The 19,309-nt window shown below is 46.2% G+C and overlaps 1 protein-coding gene and 1 long non-coding RNA gene across 2 annotated transcripts in view; both read right to left on the reverse strand.

Moving 5' to 3' along the window:
* Window positions 1-4,753: 4,753 nt before the first annotated feature.
* LOC123731544 (uncharacterized) lies at window positions 4,754-6,808 on the reverse strand. Its single transcript, XR_006762710.1, has 3 exons — window positions 5,362-6,808; window positions 5,087-5,174; window positions 4,754-4,990 (listed from the first exon to the last, which is right to left on the reverse strand). It is a non-coding gene; the product is annotated as an uncharacterized lncRNA (long non-coding RNA).
* A 3,380-nt stretch (window positions 6,809-10,188) lies between these two features.
* The window catches only part of LOC106590201 (F-box/LRR-repeat protein 7), a 46,867-nt gene continuing 37,746 nt past the window's right edge, over window positions 10,189-19,309 (reverse strand). The window contains exons 3-4 of the mRNA XM_014180957.2: window positions 15,196-15,804; window positions 10,189-11,778 (exon numbers count right to left, since the gene is read on the reverse strand). Coding sequence (XP_014036432.1) covers window positions 11,042-11,778; window positions 15,196-15,804 — 1,346 coding nt within the window. The 3' untranslated portion in view covers window positions 10,189-11,041. The remainder of the gene's footprint in view (window positions 11,779-15,195; window positions 15,805-19,309) is intronic.

The raw sequence follows: 19,309 nt of genomic DNA on the forward strand, positions 1-19,309 counted from the left end.
ATTTATAAGCTACATTCTTCAAGAATCAATGGGTATACAGTATGTCATTCATTTATAATTCCAAAAATGTATGTAGCAATGAAGGATTGTTGCTATAAAATGTTGACTTTTTGTCCACCTATTGCAATCTAACAACCAGTGGAATGAAATATTGGTGTATCCCTTTACACTTGTACCTGTATACGGGATGAAAATGTCAGATTTGGTCACTGATAAGCACCTAAATTGGAACGCAGTGGCTGTACAGTAGCATGCTATAAACGACATCAGAGCTCAGGCTCTGCGCTTCACAGCAATGTAACAAGAGGTTGCCCTCGTCCCTCCCTCTAATTGGGTTACTTTTGCAACTTTTTCGTTGTCTCAATGTATTTTGAAAGATGACGTTGAGGATTATAATAAATACCGCTTTAATGTCATACAAGCAAACCAAACCCCACTTGAGTCTAAATGTGCACTTCTCATTTCCATATCATAAAACCCATGTCATATACAGTGTCAACGTTTATGATCACTCTTGTTTGATGTTCAGTTACAAGATGACATGGAGTCATACCGTGGGTTGTTCTGAACAGAATGAGACGTTTGCCTATTGTAACAAAATTTGCCGCGGAACCACTTTCTATGTGCACCAAAATTTCTTTGCATTGTCTTGTGAAAGCCTAACACTATAAGATCTTATTTTAAAACTTAGATAGTCATGTCGGCAATAGAACAAGCTTTCAAATGATGCCCACCTGACCCAGGATGTGATTTATAATGGTCAGTTTTTGGATTGCGGAAACAACAACAATTGTGTGATTGCAGGGTTGTGTTCCAAACAAAACAACGTCAAGTGTGCTTGCTCTAGTTCCTCAACTGCACAGCTAGGAGAGCTCAAAAAAGCACTTTATAGTTGAAAACCCTTCTTTGAGTCCTAAAAGTGCATTGAAATTACTTGTGTGGCCACTTGGAGACACCAGTTAGTCCTCTCACTCAAACCCTTGTCTTACATTGCACCTACCCCACTTTTCCAGGAATATTCTTATCATGGTACTGAATTTATGTCACGTCCTGACCAGCAGAGGGCGTAATTGTGTTAGTCTTGGTCAGGATGTGGCAGGTGGTTTGTGTTTGTTAAATGTTTGTGTTGTTGATTGGGACTTCCAATTGAAGGCAGGTGTGTCGAGTTGCCTTTGATTGGAAGTCCTATATAGGTGTGTGTGTTTTTCTTTGGGGTTGTGGGTGGTTGTTTTGCACTGCGTTTATTAGCCTGCAAACTGTTGCTGCTGTCGTGTTTATTGTTTCCTGTGGATGCTTTACTCCTTTGTTTGGGTAATTAAATATGAGTATTCACATACCGGCTGCGCCTTGGTTCATTTCTGAAGACAGCCGTTACAGAACCACCCACCAAACCAGGACCAAGCAGCAGAAGGGGAGGAAGCCACAGGAGAAGAAAAGGGAGGAATGGACATGGGAGGACGTCCTGGACGGTAAGGGAGCCTACACCTGGGAAGAGATCCTGGCCGGAAGGGATCGCCTCCCATGGGAACAGGTGGAGGCACTCAGGAGAGTGAAGGCAGCTGGACAGAGGAACCAACGGGAACGTTATGCTGGAACACGGTTGGCTAGGAAACCCGAGAGGCACCCCCAATAAAAAGAAATTGGGGGGGGCACACGGGTAGCTTGGCCAGGCCAGAGAAGAGCCGTAAGCCAGCTACCCGTGACTACAGAGAGGTGCGTATGAGGTGGAGGGCGCCATGTTACGCTGAGGTACGCACCATCTCGCCTATACGGACGCACAGCCCAGTTCGCCCAGTACCAGCACCCCGCAGGTGGCAGGGCAAGGTGAGCATCGAGCCGGAAGGGGTGATGCCAACCCTGCACTCAAGACCGCCAGTGCGCCCTTTCGGTCCGGTGTTTCCCACTAGACGCACTAGCATGGAGGTGCGTGTCTCCAGGCTGGCACATCCAATACCAGCCCCACGCATCAGGAGTCTAGTGTGTCAGCCCAGCCTCGCCAGTCAACAGTCACCAGAGCTGCCCGCCAGTCAACAGTCACCAGAGCTGCCCGCCAGTCAACAGTCACCAGAGCTGCCCGCCAGTCAACAGTCACCAGAGCTGCCCGCCAGTCAACAGTCACCAGAGCTGCCCGCCAGTCAACAGTCACCAGAGCTGCCCGCCAGTCAACAGTCACCAGAGCTGCCCGCCAGTCAACAGTCACCAGAGCTGCCCGCCAGTCGTAAGTCGCCAGAGCTGCCCGCCAGTCGTAAGTCGCCAGAGCTGCCCGCTAGTCGTAAGTCGCCAGAGCTGCCCGCTAGTCGTAAGTCGCCAGAGCTGCCCGCTAGTCGTAAGTCGCCAGAGCTGCCCGCTAGTCGTAAGTCGCCAGAGCTGCCAGACTGCCCGGTGCTGCCAGACTGCCCGGTTCTGCCAGACTGCCCGGAGCTGCCAGAGTGGCCCGACTGCCCGGAGCTGCCAGAGTGGCCCGACTGCCCGGAGCTGCCAGAGTGGCCCGACTGCCCGGAGCTGCCAGAGTGGCCCGACTGCCCGGAGCTGCCAGAGTGGCCCGACTGCCCTCCGGCCCAGCCCGAGTGGCCCGACTGCCCTCCGGCCCAGCCCGAGTGGCCAGACTGCCCTCCGGCCCAGCCCGAGTGGCCCTCCTGCCCTCCGGCCCAGCCCGAGTGGCCCTCCTGCCCTCCGGCCCAGCCCGAGTGGCCCTCCTGCCCTCCGGCCCAGCCCGAGTGGCCCTCCTGCCCTCCGGCCCAGCCCGAGTGGCCCGCATGCCTTCCGACCCAGCCCGAGTGGTCCGTCTGCCAGGGTCAGCCCGAGTGGCCCGTCTGCCCGGCGCAGCTATCGGCGCCACCAAAGTGGGCGACGCCGAAGGTGGAGCGAGGTCCACGTCCTGCACCTGAGCCACCTCCAGGATAGGTGGGTTGGGGAGGGAGGGTGTAGCACAGAGCCGTCGGTGACGGCAGCCACCCTCCCTTCCCTCCCTTATTGTTTAGGGGTTATTGTTTGTTGGTTTTGTTGGGGTATTGGGGATTTTCTTGTGTTTTCTTTTTTTGAGGGGGGTGGGTACTGTCACGTCCTGACCAGCAGAGGGCGTAATTGTGTTAGTCTTGGTCAGGATGTGGCAGGTGGTTTGTGTTTGTTAAATGTTTGTGTTGTTGATTGGGACTTCCAATTGAAGGCAGGTGTGTTGAGTTGCCTTTGATTGGAAGTCCTATATAGGTGTGTGTGTTTTTCTTTGGGGTTGTGGGTGGTTGTTTTGCACTGCGTTTATTAGCCTGCAAACTGTTGCTGCTGTCGTGTTTATTGTTTCCTGTGGATGCTTTACTCCTTTGTTTGGGTAATTAAATATGAGTATTCACATACCTGCTGCGCCTTGGTTCATTTCTGAAGACAGCCGTTACAATTTATCAGAGTATTTTCTGATTTCGTTATCAACAAATGCGGCGAAAATTACAGTAAATGTAAAATTAACAGTGTAATGTTTGGATTCAGTCTTGTGCCAGGTGAACTGTTGTATCCTCAACTTTTGTCTAATACTCCAAACTATTCCCTTTGCTACCATGCTATGCATTCAATTTAGTCCTATCAATATACAGTGCATTCGGAAAGTATTCAGATCCCTTGACTTTTTCCACATTTTGTTATGTTACAGCCTTAGTCTAAAATTGATTAAATTAAATGTTTTTCCTCATCAATCTACACACAAGGCACAGATCTGGCGAAGGGTACGAAAACATTTCTGCAGCATTGAAGGTCCTCAAGACCACAGTAGCCTCCATCATTCTTAAATGGAAGAGGTTTGGAATCATCAAGACTCTGCCTAGTGCTGAACGCCCGGCCAAACTTAGCAATTGGGAGAGAATGGCCTTGGTCAGGGAGGTGACCAAGAACCTGATGGTCACTCTGTTAGAGCTCCAGAGTTCCTCTGTGGAGATGGGAGAAACTTCCAGGACAACCATCTCTGCAGCACTCCCCCAATCAGGCCAGACGGAAGCCACTCCTCAGTAAAAGGCACATGACAGCCCGCTAGGAGTTTGCCAAAAGGCACCTAAAGACTCTCAGACCATGAGAAACAAGATTCTCTGGTCTGATGAAACCAAGATTGAACTCTTTGGCCTGAATGCCAAGCGTCACATCTGGAGGAAACCTGGCACCATCCCTACGGTGAAGCATGGTGGTGGCAGCATCATGCTGTGGGGATTTTTTTGAGCGGCAAGGACTGGAAGACTAGTCAGGATTGAAGGAAAGATGAACGGAACAAAGTACAGAGAGATCCTTGATGAAAACCTGCTCCAGAGCGCTCAGGACCTCAGACTGGGGGCGAAGGTTCACCTTCCAACAGGACAACCACCCTAAGCACACAGCCAAGACAACGCAGGAGTGGCTACAGGACAAGTCTATGAATGTCCTTGAGTAGCCCAGCCAGAGCCCGGACTTAAACCTGATCAAACATCTCTGGAAAGACCTGAAAATAGCTGTACAGCGATGCTCCCCATCCAACCTGACAGAGCTTGAGTGAAGAATGGGAGAAACTCCCCAATAATAATATAATTTCCAAATGCACTGTAGGCCAATTCTCGTGAGTTCAAAGGGTTAAGCAAGAGAAGTGTATAAGTGGATGAATAAGGAGAACTTACATAAGCTGGGAAGAAAATGTCCATCACGGATACCACAGACTGCCTCTCCATGCCATCAACCCAACCCAGAGGTTCAAAGAACTATGGCACCAGAAAAAACAGTTAGACTGCAACAGAGGTGAAGATATTGGAGATACAGGTACAGTAAATAGTTGATCTGATGACCACAAGAACGTTGTCTTAAAGAAAATCTCATAACAAGATATAATAGCCAATGAGCTTGCCTGAGCCATAATCCATCCAAATTCATGGTTGACCACCCCTACAACCATAGGAACCTTCAGGAACTCCTTGTTCTTCAAAACCTCTTCAGGAGGCCCTTTCAGGAACACACCATCAATGGCAGGGCTCAAGAATGCCTAAACCTAAAATACAGATATTTTTGTTAGCTTCAGTGCGTATGATAATAGACCAACATGCCAAACATAAGCCACATCAACCAGAACTGAATGACCGTATACCTTTTTGATGGTGTGAGTATGTCCCTCTGATGCACTGTACAATCTTCTCAGTAGTGCTGTCATCACACTCTGACAGAGTGGCTATCATCTGGAATAGGAGAGGAATTCACCTGCCATGAATAAACCCTCTCAGAGAAGACTGGTTACTATTTTAGATCATAGTCAGGGCCATCATGTTATTCATATTGTAACCAATGGTTTGTTTTGTACCCGCATTAATGGGGGCAGGGTGGGTGTGGACCTGGATGCTGTGTGACATAGGTATTCATGAGTACCTTGGCGTTGGCCAGTGGGTTGTTGGTGTAATGGGCCTCCAGTGGTGCCACTCCACTCATAGGGATGGCTCTAGGAAACAGGCCCTCAGCTAACAGATACAACACCTGTCAGGCGATAGACAGAGCCATTGGGTCAAACAGTGCTACTCTCTTTGGTTTTGATGGTTTACACAGTGAGGTATAAATTCAACCACACCTCTTCTTCTGTACCTGACCATCTCACTGCTGTGTCACATTGTCTTTCTCATACCTACCAGCATGGAGGCACTAATGTCCCCGGTAGATTGTCCAAAGATGGTGACTGAGTCTGGGTCTCCCCCAAAATCCTTGATATTATCACGAACCCACTGAAGGCTGGCAATCTGGTCCAAGAAGCCCCAGTTACCACCTGCATGTTCGTCTCCTGTACTTGAAGCAAATAAAAAATACATCTGGTGTTGTAATGTCTAAGGTTGCAATTGTTTTGGCACACCTGGCACATCAAATGAACATTCAAGGCACCATTGTAAAACATACTATAGTTCAGTTAGAGTTTAAGGCACTGAATACGAATTGGAACAAATGTAGAGTAACACTGGTGAAATGTTGTCACGGTCATACCTTAAGAAACCCAGGATGCTAAGGCGATACTGAATGACAACCACAACCCCATTCTGATAGGCCGCCAGGGCCGATCCATCATATTGGAAGGTTCCACCCACATCTAAGCCTCCCCATGGATCCAAACCATAACCTGAGTAAGGGGTAGTTTGGTGCCATCTCTCACTCCCACCCAGGGCTCAGCAGGCAAAGGGGCAGTCAGACTCAGCGAGCCCAAGGGGGGTGTGCAAAGGGAATCCCCAGGTACTCCTCCACTACCTTTTCTGTGCCCTTCACTGTCCTGTACTGCCCACGAACACTGCCACTCTTTAGGGTTACCAAAGGGCTAGAAGCCTCTAGAAGTACAGACGTGTCTGTCAGTAAGACTTGAAGTCATATTGACCAATAGGTAAAAAGGAGGGGAGTAGGATCAGGTTGTAGGTTAAATAAGGACAAAATCTGTAATGCAATATGTACCTGTTTGAGCTAACAAAGTGCCGAAAAGGCCTACGGCCAGGCAAGAACTCAACAGAAACTGTTTCATCATGGCTGTTACTTTCAGAGAGAAAGAGAAATTCAGACTGATGAAAACACATACATTACATAGGCATTCAAATCAATCATAAACACGCACACACTCACATACACACAAACCATTGACTATCAGTGTTAATTGTCATTGGTTGTCAGTCCGTGGCTGAAATTTCAATTTCTACTTAAACATAACAGAAGAACAGAGAAGAAGACATGTAGCTACAATACAAGACAGTGAAAATAACAACTGTTTAACACTCAGGTACTCAAATGTTATTCTACTCTTCTTTGTCAGTGTGTTATACAGTGAGGGAAAAAAGTATTTGATCCCCTGCTGATTTTGTAGGTTTGCCCACTTACAAAGAAATGATCAGTCTATAATTTTAATGGTAGGTTTATTTGAACAGTGAGAGACAGAATAACAACAAAAAAATCCAGAAAAACGCATGTCAAAAATGTTATAAATTGATTTGCATTTTAATGAGGGAAATAAGTATTTGACCCCTCTGCAAAACATGACTTAGGACTTCGTGGCAAAACCCTTGTTGGCAATCACAGAGGTCAGACGTTTCTTGTAGTTGGCCACCAGGTTTGCACACATCTCAGGAGGGATTTTGTCCCACTCTTCTTTGCAGATCTTCTCCAAGTCATTAAGGTTTCGAGGCTGACGTTTGGCAACTCCCTCCACAGATTTTCTATGGGATTAAGGTCTGGAGACTGGCTAGGCCACTCCAGGACCTTAATGTGCTTCTTCTTGAGCAACTCCTTTGTTGCCTTGGCCGTGTGTTTTGGGTCATTGTCATGCTGGAATACCCATCCCGACCCATTTTCAATGCCCTGGCTGAGGGAAGGAGGTTCTCACCCAAGATTTGACGGTACATGGCCCCGTCCATCGTCCCTTTGATGCGGTGAAGTTGTCCTGTCCCCTTAGCAGAAAAACACCCCCAAAGCATAATGTTTCCACCTCCATGTTTGACGGTGGGGATGGTGTTCTTGGGGTCATAGGCAGCATTCCTCCTCCTCCAAACACAGCGGGTTGAGTTGATGCCAAAGAGCTCCTTTTTGGTCTCATCTGACCACAACACTTTCACCCAGTTGTCCTCTGAATTATTCAGATGTTCATTGGCAAGCTTCAGACGGGCATGTGTAACCGATGTGAAATGGCTAGTTAGTTAGCGGTGGTGCGCGCTAGTAGCGTTTCAATCGGTGACATCACTCGCTCTGAGACTTGAAGTAGGGTTGCCCCTTGCGTTGCAAGTGCCGCAGCTTTTGTGGCGCGATGGGTAACGATGCTTCGTGGGGTGTCAGTTGTTGATGCGTGCAAGGGTCCCTGGTTCGAGCCCCGAGCCCAGGTTGGGGCGAAGAGAGGGACGGAACCTACACTGTTACATTGGTGCCGTGACCCGGATCGTTGGTTGCTGCGGAAAAGGAGGAGGTCAAAGGGGGGGTGAGTGTAACCGATGTGAAATGGCTAGTTAGTTAGCGGTGGTGCGCGCTAATAGCGTTTCAATCGGTGACGTCACTCGCTCTGAGACTTGAAGTAGGGTTGCCCCTTGCGTTGCAAGGGCCGCGGCTTTTGTGGCGCGATGGGTAACGATGCTTCGTGGGGTGTCAGTTGTTGATGCGTGCAAGGGTCCCTGGTTTGAGCCCAGGTTGGGGCGAAGAGAGGGACGGAACCTACACTGTTACACATGTATATGTGCTTTCTTGAGCAGGGGGACCTTGCGGGAGCTGCAGGATTTCAGTCCTTCACGGCGTAGTGTGTTACCAATTGTTTTCTTGGTGACTATGGTCCCAGCTGCCTTGAGATCATTGACAAGATCCCCCCGTGTAGTTCTGGGCTGATTCCTCGCCGTTCTCATGATCATTGCAACTCCACGAGGTGAGATCTTGCATGGGGCCCCAGGCCGAGGGAGATTGACAGTTCTTTTGTGTTTCTTCCATTTGCTAATAATCGCACCAGCTGTTGTCACCTTCTCACCAAGCTGCTTGGCGATGGGCTTGTAGCCCATTCCAGCCTTGTGTAGGTCTACAATCTTGTCCCTGACATCCTTGGAGAGCTCTTTGGTCTTGGCCATGGTGGAGAGTTTGGAATCTGATTGATTGATTGCTTCTGTGGACAGGTGTCTTTTATACAGGTAACAAGCTGAGATTAGGAGCACTCCCTTTAAGAGTGTGCTCCTAATCTCAGCTCGTTACCTGTATTAAAGACACTTGGGAGCCAGAAATCTTTCTGATTGAGAGGGGTTCAAATACTTATTTCCCTCATTAAAATGCAAATCAATTTATAACATTTTTGACATGAGTTTTTCTGGATTTTTTTTGTTGTTATTCTGTCTCTCACTCTTCAAATATAATTAATATTATTATTTAAAAATATTAAAACTTCCCTTGTGTCCTCCTCCCAGAGTGCTAAGAACCTTGGCGTGATCCTGGACAACACCCTGTCGTTCTCCACTAACATCAAGGCGGTGACCCGATCCTGTAGGTTCATGCTCTACAACATTCGCAGAGTACGACCCTGCCTCACACAGGAAGCGGCGCAGGTCCTAATCCAGGCACTTGTCATCTCCCGTCTGGATTACTGCAACTCGCTGTTGGCTGGGCTCCCTGCCTGTGCCATTAAACCCCTACAACTCATCCAGCACGCCGCAGCCCGTCTGGTGTTCAACCTTCCCAAGTTCTCTCACGTCACCCCGCTCCTCCGCTCTCTCCACTGGCTTCCAGTTGAAGCTCGCATCCACTACAAGACCATGGTGATTGCCTACGGAGCTGTGAAGGGAACGGCACCTCCATACCTTCAGGCTCTGATCAGGCCCTACACCCAAACAAGGGCACTGCGTTCATCCACCTCTGGCCTGCTGGCCCCCCCTACCTCTGAGGAAGCACAGTTCCCGCTCAGCCTCAGTCAAAACTGTTCGCTGCTCTGGCACCCCAATGGTGGAACAAGCTCCCTCACGACGCCAGGACAGCGGAGTCAATCACCACCTTCCGGAGACACCTGAAACCCCACCTCTTTAAGGAATACCTAGGATAGGATAAAGTAATCCTTCTAACCCCCCCCTTAAAAGATTTAGATGCACTATTGTAAAGTGGTTGTTCCACTGGATATCATAAGGTGAATGCACCAATTTGTAAGTCGCTCTGGATAAGAGCGTCTGCTAAATGACTTAAATGTAAATGTAAATGTAAATAAACCTACCATTAAAATTATAGACTGATCATCTCTTTGTCAGTGGGCAAACAGACAAAATCAGCAGGGGATCAAACACTTTTTTCCCTCACTGTAACAGGAACACAACCCTAGAGGATGGTGGCCAAAGTTGCGGTGACACACAGTCCTTACCATATGAGGTAACATGGTACAGCAATGGAATGAATAAACAGGAAGCGTGTTGTGAAGTGCTGTGTCACACATGCGCAGACACACACAGAACAATGACCTTTGGTTAACAACTCAACGGATTATCTCTCGCACTCTCTCTGCGGCTCCCTCTGTCAGTTAAGTTACCGTATATAGTGTATGATGCCGTATATGGTAGCAAGCCACTTATGGTAGCACCCGTATTAATTAGATACTATGCTTTTTCAAGCACCTGAATGGCACAAAACTGCGAGTGCTACTACAAATGAACTTCATGCATACTCATGTCCACATGAGCTTTACGTCTCGTGGCTATTTTCACTTCATTCTGTGTGAAAAATATGTCCTGATGGTTGAAGAGTTGTTTATTACAAAGCTGTTTATTAGAATAATTGTAGCAGCAACATGTTCCTGGTCAAAAGAACACCAATCCTTTTGTTTTCTATTTGGTAGTAAAACGTAGTTGTACACTGAGTCTATACACAGAGTCTATACATTGAGTCTATACACTAATTCTATACACTGTACTTTGCAAGATAAAATAGTCAAGACGCATGACACCATTGAGCTCAATTGAAGTGATTGTCTGTTAGATTTGATAAAGTACATATGCACACAACATACAAAAAAAGAAACATTATAAGCACTTAAGACTGACAAAGATACACCTTTCTTCCTATTGGATTTGAACACAGGGTTAAGAAGTCACCAGATATGCTGGTTATTGGGTTAGCTGACTAGTGATACATTCATAGTGGTTTGGTGTGGAACAACTTCCTGCGCAAAAAGGAATGTGTACAATGTAATGGTGAATATCTGTCTCCTTAAAGTTGATGAAATGAAGCACAAAAGAGAGACAACGGTAAAGAGAAGGCATTCGAAATGAATCTGTACCCAGTGCTCAATGTTATTGCATAGCAAACGTTACATCCGAAATGTGACATGTGAGAGGAATACCAAACAAGGTCTAATACATTGAAACATTTGCCTCATCTTAATACAGATAAATATGTTAAATACATTCCATGTGAGTGTACGCAAAGAACAGCATTATTAACCATGCAAATAACCTTAAAAAAATACACGTGGATATTGCACACCATTTCCAACTAGTCCTGACAACTCAGCCCTCTTCTTGGTCAACCCCAGAGCAGGAATTTAAACATATCCATTTGTCAGAAGGTGAATCCAGTGATCCCTCTCTCAGAAGAACCCGGGGTTCGTGTGCTCTATGACGCAGCGTCTGCAGTGGCGCCTAACGAATCGCAGTGCCTCCGACGACACCTCGCAGTCCTGTACGTTGAGCAGCTGCAAGTCGCAGCAGTTTGCGGCTATGGCCCGTAGACCTCGACCCGTCACGCTCTCGCACGCCCTCAGGCTCAGCCTCCTCAGGCCCTGGCAATACAGTGCCAGCTGCTCCAACCCGCTGTCTGACACTAACGGGCACTTGCCTACATCCAGGGACTTGAGCTTGGGGCAGCTCCTGGCCAAGTGTCCCAGGCCGTGGTCCGTGAGGCCCTCGCAGCCCCGCGCGTTCAGGTAGCGGAGCCGCGGGCAGTAGCGAGCCACGTAGCGCACCCCCACGTCTGTGATGCGGCTGCAGTGGGCCACACTCAGGTAGCGCAGGCAGCCCTCCAGGCGGGCCACCTCGCGCAGGCCGAAGTCCCCCACCAGGCGGCAGTCGCTGAGGCTGAGCTCCCTGACGGAGGGGCAGTGCAGAGCCAGGTGGCGCAGGGCTTCGTCAGTGAGACGCGTACAGCGCCGCAGGTAGAGGTGTGTGAGGCGGGGGCAGTGGGAGGCAATGGTGCGGAGGCCCTGGTCCTCCAGGGAAAAACAGTCAGACATGTCCAGGTAGTGGATGGAGATCTGCTGGCCATGCAGCGGAGAGAGCTGGACTGAAGCCTCCTGGGTGAGGCTGATGCAGGTCACCTTGGAACAACCTGGAGGAAAATAAGGGTTATGGCTTATTACATAGACAGCAATGATTACCTCATGAATGACTACAAAAGCCATGTAATCATAACTAGTCTTGGTCTATAACTTCAAGCAATTTACATATTTTGTTGTCTGACCATTCTGTCTTAGTATACTAATACGCAATTTCCTTATAATTTGTACTAATGTTGCAGCTATGTGAGAAAAGACCACTTGAGGGTGCCAAAGTAGAACCTGCTATATTGCCTAACCATACTTCTTGAAAGACATGACCAAATTCAGAATACAAATAACACGTCAGGGAATCTTCATTTCATTATTCCTACAACCACGACCATTCAAGTCTATTTTCACAACAAAGGACTTTACTTCCTCATAGCACTGACTTTGCTTTGTCACCAAAGCCTAGTCAAGGTAAATGTTTTTTTTTTGTGCCACTTCCTTAATGAAAACACCAGACTAGCCCTCTTACTACTGTTAGGTAAAGGAGTCCTGCTTTCAAAGCTTAGTAGGTCTTTCCTCTCCCACTAGGGACCCAATGGCTGGAAGAGCTTCCATGCTCCTTTAATGTTTTTCCCAGCTTTGGGAGAAAACCAGGACTGAAATGAATTTCTCTTTAAGGAAAGTTCACAGATGTGTGTGATGCAGGGCCGGCCCGCACATTAGGCAAGATTAGGCAGCCGCCTAGGGCTGCAGATTGACAAGGGAGGCATTTTCCGAGCTAAACTGACCAAGATGCACCTCCAACAACACATAATACATCACACAATTCTGCTAAAAAAACAGTGATAATTTATCTCACCCAGTGGCGTATGGGCTATTTAGGTGAGCGTTGATGCAGCCCCATGATAAGCAGTGCCCACTTTGTAAAAAAAAAAAAAAAAAGGTCTAACATAAAGCTTGTATAACTACGGTACAAAGAGTATGTGGCATTTTCTGTAGCCTACAGTCTGGAAATTACATTTATGAAAATCTCATGAGACAGACACTTTTTACATCATGCACATTTCTCAGATCAAATAGCCAAGTGGTCACCAACCTTTTCTGAGACAAGATCCCTTTCGCAGTCAAAAAGCAAGCCGAGATCTACCGCTCCATACAAAAAAAAACATGACTTAAAAAAACGCAACATTAACCTAATAAAAACAGTTATGTAGGAATAAGGTTTGTGCAGTAGGCCTAATACATTATCACAGCATATTTGCTATATGCCTGGCCTGCCAATATTGTTCTTCTCAGACCATATTATATTTCAAACTCAAGCTTTGATAACAAAATAGATCAGTTGGTGTAGCACTTGCGAGGCACAGCTAAGCATTAATTGAAATAATAAATAAAAAAATGTTTTACTGGACTAATGCTACCTGCATCTGATGGTCATGGTGCTTTAAAGACAACTGGAAACTGAAAAAAAAATCTGAGGTCAAATCATGACATCAGTGATCTTCAGGTCGAAACGTTAGAGCTGTAGAAAGATGCCAGAGTTTCCAACTTGGAATTCTGAGTTGGATGACCGTTAACAATATTTTTCAGTGTCAGATCTAGTTTTTTTCAGAGTTCCCAGTTGTCTTGAATGCACTGAATTAGTCTCAGAGGAGGGAAGGAGAGAGCAGCAAAGGGTCCAACCTCTCATGGTCTCTGCTCTCTCCTTCCTTTCCTTTGGTAAGACTGACCAGAGAGAGGGTACACCGTCTTCCACCTGATGGCAAAACTTGGGTTGCACCGCATCAGCCTCGTGCAAAAATTAATGTTGTTCCTATGACCAGAGACAGTGAAATATTCCTCGATATTAAAATAGAGACAACGAAATGCTAATAATAATAAAAACACAGGGCTATCGATAGCCTACACTATCGATAGCTAGTCATTCATTGCAGCTGCAGCGCTGGCATGAACTCACTCAATACAGCAGCTCTTTACTGTATTCTTTGACAGTCTCTCTCTGGTCATTGTTTAAAAAGTTATTAAATCTTATATAGGCTAGTATCAAACTTTGCTGTGGCCGGGGTCATGGAAGCTCTAGGCACGGTGATGTGAGCTATTCGAATTGCCAGAGCAGTAAGCACATTCAATTTAGCCACAGATCTCCTGGTCCGTCCAGTAGGTGGAGTTTGTATTTTCAGACAAATTAAATGGTTCAAAATGGGAACACTGCCTACCCAGTGTGATCGCAATCGACCGGTTGGTGACCACTAAAACAGCTTAACCTGGTGCCCAATCAAATGAAAAATGTGCTTTGATTTGAATATGACATGTTAACAAACAATATATCCTAAAACAGGACAGTTCAAAGTAAAATGGACAATATGCAATGGAAAATTAAGCTACTCAGAACTGCTGCCCGGGAGTTTCACCCCGTGGGCTAAATTGTCATGATAACCAGTGGTATTTGTACATTTTTGACGAGCTGCGTCATAGCGAAAAACAAAATACTTCTGCATTTCTGCTGTGTAAACACATGGATTCTCATTGCAAATAGGCTTAGGATGACTCCTGATGAAGTTTGGTACCTGATGTAAAGCTTAATAAGCCAAATTGAACAGTCACAGGAATCAGGACTAATAAAGCAAAAAGCCTGTTTTATGGATGGGCATTCCTAAAATTCCATTGTGGGCCGACAATGACTTTACATTTTTTTAAATTGCATTATGATAACATTGTGACACCAGTAGGAGTAGTACATTTGGGGCAGCAGGTAGCCTAGTGGTTAGGTAACCTAGGGCAGATAACCTAAAGGTTGCTGGATCAAATCCCCGAGCTGTCAAGGAATCCCCGAGCTGACAAGGTAAAAATCTGTTGTTCTACCCCTGAACAAGGCAGTTAACCCACTATTCCCTGATAGGCTGTCACTGTAAATAAGAATTTGTTCTTAACTGACTTGCCTAGTTAAATAAAGACAAAAGAAGAAACACTAATGAGACATTTTAGATAAAATAGGATTTTCTGAAACGCAGGCCACATGTGTTCAAAACTAAGAAAATGAATTACAAAAGTGATATGGTTAATAATTTTGCTCACAATGTTATTTCCCTTCATTTAAATTGAGTAACACCAAGTGACATTGTGGAGCAATTTGCTTAACCTTAGTACTTTAAACAATGCATAAACAAAGTTTTTCAGTATAAAAGACTTGCATTATGTTTTATCATTCATAAACAGTTCAATTAAACAAAAACATGTATGATGTGTAACTATTTGTCATGTTAAAGTGTTTTTATGGTTGCAACGGCAAGGGACACAAATGCCAATGCAAATCAATAACGACCCGTATAATAACCGCAGGAAACTGGGCATTCCTCTGATATACGATGTGAAAAACAATAGGAATATGTGTGAAGCATTTGCATAAAAGTTGATTCTTCACTCATTCAGAGTCTCCAACCACTTCTGAACTGAACTGGTCCACAACCTCCCATGGTTACCTGAGACGTTGAGGTGCTCCAGGTTGGGGCAACAGGAAACCACCTCGAACACGGCCTCGTTGGAGATGTTGTAGCAGCCGGTCACCTCTAGGCGGCGCAGCTCCGGGCAACACTGAGCCACTGCATGCAGCCCCCGGTCAGTGAGCCTCCGGCAGCCGCTGGCCACTACTGTCTCCAGGGTCAGACACACGTTGGGGGTGTCCTGACACAGCCGGTGGGTCAGCACCCTCAGGGCACGGTCGGCATGGAGCAGCTCGCCTGTCAGACGCACGGTGCTCCACAGGCGCGGGTCCCACGCCAGGTTGTACCAGTGTCGGCACACCCGTGCACAGCAGCACAGCTGATTGGTGGGAAGGTGAGAGAAGATCTGCAGGAGGGCATGATCAGGGAGGAGGTCGATGGGGGCGTAGTGTTGGCCTTTAGATTGGCGGGAGCGGGTCTGGGTGCCTGGCTGGGGGTGCACCATGGCGACGGTCTCTGCAGAGCCAGAGGGGGAGGTGGACTCATGGCCATTGATGGATAGGGCTGGGGAGGAGAGGGAAGTGGACTTTGTGGGCAGGATGAGGCCAGGGCTGGGGGTGCTCAATGTCCGTGTGCTGCGGTCTGAGTCTGAGAGCAAGAGAGAGAGAGAGAGAGAGAGAGAGAGAGAGAGAGAGAGAGAGAGAGAGAGAGAGAGAGAGAGAGAAAGAGAGAGAGAAATAGAGAGAAAACAATCAGAAGCATAGTTCACGCTACCATAGAGATGTCACATCAGAGACATTTTGCAGCCTGAGAAATATAAAAAATATCCCACACGCAAGTCATTAGCCATTTTTCCTCTCTTCGCCATAATCTCATTGTCAAGAAACATATGTTCGTTGTTGTAGAACACTTTGTATTACCATATTTACACTTTGAAAATGGTGCAGTCCATTTGATATTGTTCAAAGCTCCAGCCATGAGAGAAAGGCATCAAATGTGGTACCTATCAACTGGCTTTTATTAAAGCTTTCGGCACAGATGGTGCCATGCAGTCTTCAATCATCAATGAATAACACAAACTATAGGGTTACCATGGATCTCATTATCTTGTTTTGGGATGTTTGTGTGAGAATGAAGTGTCAAGTTTATCTTGCATGCACTTGTACAATGGTCACAGGGCCTTTTCATCAGATAAACTTGCTCTGTTCAAAGGCAGCGGTTAGGGAGTTTGGTGCTGTGGTCGGCGTTGTATGGTTGGCCATATGTAAACACTGAGGCCCCTCCAGACTGCAGATGTGCGCTGAGTGCCGCCGTGTCGAGGGAAGGAGGGAGTCGTAAGAAGCTGCAAGCTGGATCCCATCATCGTGGCGTGAGAGAGGAGGATTCCCCCATCTCTTTTTTTGGCCCTGGAATTGGATCTGATTCCTGAGAGCGACCCATCACACTGGGACACGGAGTGCTCTCCTCCGATGCTATCACCATCTCCTCATAACCCCTCAAAGCGGCCCGTCCCTACTCAAAGGGTTTGTACAGAGTGATTGTAATCATTGAAAGAAGTCGCTAAGCATGATGTCACCTCGCCGTCCCGGTGTGGGAGAGTGGAATCATTATCAGCTAAAAACAGAAAGAATCTAAATTGCATACTTCTTGCATCCTCTCTCCTCACCTCCTCAAAAATCCAATGGAGGAGAAGGTCAGAGGGGAGGGACCTCTGGCTTTCTCATCCAGTGGGTTTTGAGAGGGAGACAAGTAGAGAGGAAAGATGAAGCGAGGAGTATGCAATTGAGATATTCCCTTAATATGAATCCTCTGACTGGGACACAGACACAATTGCGTGATAAGTGTGAGGAGGGGGAAATATGACAGTGTATAAATCTCATCTCCTACACAAATATAAAAACACCGGAGAGTGTGGGAAACATTTTCACCATTTGATACCCCATGATTATAAATGGTTTCCCGAAAGTCCAACAAATGATGAGTTTTGGATGATCCACCTATATGGGGCATATTGGGGTTATGGCTAGACTTTGGTTCTTTATGAGGGGGAACAACCCTGATAAAAAGCTGCAGCTCGTTGCACGATGTAGTGGGATGTCTAAAATCAAGCTTCCAGCCTACTGCATTCAAGAAAAGTCTCTACAGTGTAATATATCATGCAGGTATACAAATAGATTAAAGCATTGGGTATGTCCAAATGTGGAGGGGATTTAGAGAGAAAATGGGAACAGACAGATAGACTGATAATGTCTGTCAGTTATGTAGATTTATTTATGTAGATTTATAGATTTTCAGAGACAGAGCACACTGTTTCTACATAATGTATGTCTGTTGCTGCATGACAAACGAACATTGACCCCGCTAATGCCTGTTAGTTAGATTTATTTATGTAGATTTATAGATTTTCAGAGACAGAGCACACTGTTTCTACATAATGTATGTCTGTTGCTGCATGACAAACGAACATTGACCCCGCAAATGCCTGTTAGTTAGATTTGTGTGCGAGCAGAGCACAGACGGGCGGACAGACTGACAGACAGCGACCCTCCTAAAGTTTGTCACGTAGATTTGTATTCCAGACCTGACCTGAGATCAGACTCCTCCTGACCAGGTTGTGATGACATACCCAGACTCAGGCCCTCTGGGGAACATGATACAAGACTACAACACAAAGTGAAAAAATATGTTGACTCAACACTCACAGAGGCTTCAGAAAACAACTAAAAAACCATCATCTCTGCCATATAGAATGGCTTAGAGAAAATGTAAAAATGTGTATAGAAAATAACACTGCCTGGAGGACTAGGGAGAAGAACCCTAGTTGTGGAAATGATTATGAAAATCCTTAGTCTTATTCCTTTATTTCTTTTAGATTAGTATGAACACATCATGCATGCGGTCAAATTATGCAAAACACATCTCATTCAGTGTTGGAGCTTTCGGGTTGCGGGTCGGGGGTTCTCAAGAACTAGTGCTGGCCTTGGTCTGCATTTAAATGCTTTGCCCATTCTCATACTGGGTGGTCCATTCATAGTGGGTTCCACTTGATGCACTACATGACCAAAAGTATGTGGGCATTAATATCTTGGGTGTTAATATGGAGTTGGTCCCCTATTTGCTGCTATAACAGCCTCCCCTCTGCTGGGAAGGCTTTCCACAAGATATTGGAACATTGCAGCAGGGACTTGCTTCTATTCAACAACAAGAACATTAGTGAGGTCAGGCACTGATGTTGGGCGATTAGGCCTGGCTCGCAGTCGGCATTCCAATTCATCCCAAAGGTGTTCGATGGGGTTGAGGTCAGAGCTCTGTGCAGGCCAGTCAAGTTATTCCACACCGATCTCGACAAACCATTTTTGTATAGACCTCGCTTTCGGCACAGGGGCATTGTCATGCTGAAACAGCAAACCAAATCAAACTTTATTGGTCACATACACATGGTTAGCAGATTTTAATGTGAGTGTAGCGAAATGCTTGTGATTCTAGATCCAACAGTGCAGTAATATCTAACAAGTAATCTAACAATTCCCAAACAACTACCGAATACACACAAATCTAACAATTGCCCAACAACTACCTAATACACACAAATATAAAGGGGTGAATGAGAATATGTACATATAAGTACAGTTGAAGTCAGAAGTTTATATACACATTAGCCAAATACATTGAAACTCAGTTTTTCACAATTCCTGACATTTAATCCTAGTAAAATTTCCCTGTCTTAGGTCAGTTAAGATCACCACTTTATTTTAAGAATGTGAAATGTCAGAATAATAGTAGAGAGAATGATTTATTTCAGCTTTTATTTCTTTCATCACATTCCCAGTGGGTCAGAAGTTTACATACACTCAATTAGTACTACGTAGCATTGCCTTTAAATTGTTTAACTTGGGTCAAACGTTTCAGGTAGCCTTCCACAAGCTTCCCACAATAAGTTGGGTGAATTTTGGCCCATTCCTCCTGACAGGGCTGTTTCATCCGACCAGTGGACATTTCTCCAAAAAGTACGATCTTTGTCCCGATGTGCAGTTGCAAACCGTAGTCTGGCTTTTTATGGCGGTTTTGGAGCAGTGGCTTCTTCCTTGCTGAGCGGCCTTTCAGGTTATGTCGATATAGGACTTGTTTTACTATGGATATAGACACTTTTGTA

Source organism: Salmo salar, chromosome ssa29, assembly GCF_905237065.1.
Source record: "Salmo salar chromosome ssa29, Ssal_v3.1, whole genome shotgun sequence".
NCBI lineage: Eukaryota > Metazoa > Chordata > Actinopteri > Salmoniformes > Salmonidae > Salmo > Salmo salar.